This window comes from Frankliniella occidentalis, unplaced genomic scaffold (genome assembly GCF_000697945.3).
Source record: "Frankliniella occidentalis isolate FOCC.00 unplaced genomic scaffold, Focc_3.1 Scaffold27, whole genome shotgun sequence".
Classification (NCBI taxonomy): Eukaryota; Metazoa; Arthropoda; class Insecta; order Thysanoptera; family Thripidae; genus Frankliniella; species Frankliniella occidentalis.
The window spans coordinates 864390-867816 of NW_026267157.1; the positions used below are offsets into that span (position 1 = coordinate 864390).

A 3427-nucleotide genomic window follows, 5' to 3' on the forward strand; every position below is an offset into this window, starting at 1 on the left:
AAGATACCCTGAAAATTTCAAGTCTCTAGCACATCTCCTTCTAGTGGAACAGACAGACACACAGACACACAGGCACACAGACAGACAAACAGAAAGACACGAGGTCGTTTGCGTAAGCCTGCTAGATAGCTTTTTAAAAGCAGAAGGGCGGGCTAAAAAGACAGATCGAGTTCGAAGATGAGCATTCTTGCTCAAATATTGGATTTTTAGCCCGCCCTTCTGCTTTGAAAAAGCTATCCAGCGGGCTGATGCAAACGACCTCGTGTCTGTCTGTCTGTGTGTCTGTCTGTTCCACAAGAAGGAGATGTGCTAGAGACTTCAAATTTTCAGGGGATCTCAAGGTTCACTCCCACAAAACAGAACGCCTACGGCAAATCCTGTCAGCCACCCCTAAGGGGCTTAAAGTGGGTATCGTAGAAAACAGGAAAGGCCAAAAAAGTTGGAAAAAATATATTCTTTTACGATTTTCTAAGGGGTAACTTGTAAAAGTAGAGTTCTTTGGGCGCAAATTTCGTCCGTTTTGCTCTATCTCTCACCATTTGGGCACTAGAGTGAGTTTCTCTCACAAAAGTGGCCCAAAAATAAATTTATTAATTTTTGAAAATATTGGATGGTCTCCTAAGGGGTAACTCGTCAAAGTAGAGCCCTTTGGGCGAAAATTTCGTCCGTTTCGCTATCTAACCGTTTACGCGCTAAAGGGTCTTTTTAGACGAAAATAAGCTAAATATTGCCATAGTGAACAATAAGATATAGAACAAGCAGGCCCGCCCTTCCGCCAAACGAAGTTGCCAGCTCCGCTTCGCTCCACCGGCAACTCCGTTCGGCAGGGGCTGGGCCTGCTTGGCCTGCCGGCGGCGACGCTCGGGCCTGCAGCCCGACCGTGCGGCCCGACCGTTTTTGCTAGATTTGCTGAAGAACATAATCAAATAATATAGCGGGCGTCATTAAAATTTGCCCCTTAGACGCATGAGAAAGGAATGTAACGGTGACGCACCGTGACTACAACCCACCCTTCTGCTTAGAAAAACTTCTTTTTTAAGGGGGGGAGGGGCTTCCTGTACAACTAAATGTTGTCTGTCTGTCTGTTCCACTAGAAGGAGATGTGCTAGAGACTTTAAATTTTTTAGGGTATCTTAAGGTTCACTCCTAGAAAACGAAATGCCTACGGCAAATCCTCGCAACCAACCCTACGGGGCTGAAACGGGGTATCAAAGAAAAGAGGGTTGGTCAAAAAAGTTAAAAAAAAATATTTTATTTATGGTCTAAGGGGTAACTCGTTAAAGTAGAATCCTTCGGGCTCAAATTTTGTCCGTTTGGTTCTACCTCTCACCGTTTGGGCGCTGGAGGGTCTTTTTTGACGAAAATAAGCTAAAAATTGCTGTAGTTAACATTTAGTTGTACAGGAACTCCCCCCCCCCCCTTCCTCCTTAAAAAGTTTTTCTAAGCAGAAGGGTGGGTTGTAGTCACGGTTACAACATTCCTTTCTCATGCGTCTAAGGGGCAAATTTTAATGACGACGGGTTTTGGCGGGCCGAAGGCCCGCTATATTATTTGATTATGGTTTACAGCAAATTTAGCAAAAACAGTTGGGCCGCAGGCCCGAGCGTCGCCGCCGGCAGGCCAAGCAGGCCCAGCCCCTGCCGAAGTTGCCGGCGCAGCGAAGCGGAGCTGGCAACTTCGTTTGGCGGAAGGGCGGGCCTGCTTGTTTAAGGGGTAACTCATCAAAGTAGAGCCCTCTGGGCGAATATTTTGTCTGTTTTGCTCTAGCTCAAACCGTTGAGGCGCTAGAGGATATTTTTGACGAAAATAAGCGAAAACATGTACAACCCTGCATGCTTAGTCGAAATGATTGGCCGTTGACGGACCCTAGGCCTGTACCTTTGAGTGAATTTTCTCACTACCCAACTCGGGTGTCAGCGCCGCAGGCGAAGGTAGATGTATGCCAGGCGCGTCGCAGCGTGACAGTGTTTCGTGAGATATCGCGAAGCCTGTTACGCGAGACTGGTCTGGCGTACATATTGCTAGTTCGTAATAGGGTGTTCCAGGCTATCTAAAACGGAAGTGAAAAAGAACAAACTCACTGATTTATCTGTTTTCGTCCGCCCAGTATGAGAAACTACCATGTTAGTTTGGTCCGATACTAACCTCTCAAATATGGAGTGGAGCTCGAGACTGATCTGGCAGTTTCTCTGAAACTCTCTGAAAGGCCGCGGAGGCACGTGATTAGTTCGACCAATCAGAGCCATTACGGAAACAGAAAGGTCAGTGAGTTTGTTCTTATGTACTTCCCTTTTAGGTTGCCTGGAACACCCTATTTACCGTAACAATGATTGTTACCGGTAATTTCGCAACCCTAGTCCATAGTTATGCAGTAAAATGCACTTCGCCTTTAAGTGTGGCAGTGCTCTCTTCCTCTTACTCCGTCGCACTCACCCTGAGGTGCCTCCGCCCACCACAATAAAGTCGTACTCTTCGTCAACGGCCCTCGCCTCGTCCTCCTTCCTCCGACGCTGGTACTCGGCCTCGAACCTGCTGTTCACCACGTCGATGAGCATCGTTGCGAAGACGACGAGCGGCGCCCCGGCGCACGAGGCAGGGAAGGGCATAGGCCCGTGGGTCACGGACCCGTTCATACTGGTGACTGGTGGTTCGGGTGGAGCCCCGTCGTCGTGGGGCGCCAAAGTTGTTAGAAGACAAGATAGTAGGGTAACCGGTTTGTCTTATCGCGGCCGCAGTTTGGAGTTGCTTGTGTACTGTAAGGTGAATGCCTCACAGATTTCGTGGTCCAATTGTGTTGATGGGTGGGGGGCGCGACGACGGTTGAGTTTTGTAGGCTAAGCGATAGCAGTGCCTATTACTCCATAAATAAACAAGGTAGATGTACGCCAGACCTCGTCTCGCGTAACAGGCTTCGCGATATCTCACGAAACACTGTTACGCTGCGACGCGCCTGGCATTCATCTACCTTGGCCTGCTGCGCTGACACCCGAGTCGGGTAGTAGAAGAATGTACACGAAGGTACGCCTACGGCCCGTCAGCGGCCCATAACCTCGACTAAGCATGCATTTTTTTGCTTTTATTCGTCTAAATTCCATAAAAAATATATTTTCAAAACCGTCATTTTCGGGATCCGTTGTTTTTCTTTTTTTGTTTTTTTAATCCAATTTTAAGCTCGACTGCTCATCTTCGAACTCGACCTGTCTTTTAGTGGTACAAAACAAACGACCCTGAAAATCCCGGGTCGCTAGCTTAATGCGTTCTCGAGTTATCGTGCGGACAGACACACAGACAGAAAAAGTTTTTTTTCCGGCCAGACGGAGTAATAGGCTTCGCCAATAGCTCAACCAACAATTTTTCGAAATGAAGTGTGTTTTTTAGCCCGCCCTTCTGCTTTTAAAAAAGCATTAAAGCGGGCTTATGCAACCGC

At 47.8% G+C, this 3427-nt stretch overlaps 1 protein-coding gene across 1 annotated transcript in view; it reads right to left on the reverse strand.

The window, feature by feature from the left end:
• Positions 1-2686, reverse strand: part of LOC113206863 (glucose dehydrogenase [FAD, quinone]-like) — a 65820-nt gene extending 63134 nt beyond the window's left edge. The window contains exon 1 of the mRNA XM_052265442.1: positions 2434-2686. Within this exon, the coding sequence (XP_052121402.1) occupies positions 2434-2633 (200 nt within the window). The 5' untranslated portion in view covers positions 2634-2686. The remainder of the gene's footprint in view (positions 1-2433) is intronic.
• Positions 2687-3427: the final 741 nt, after the last annotated feature.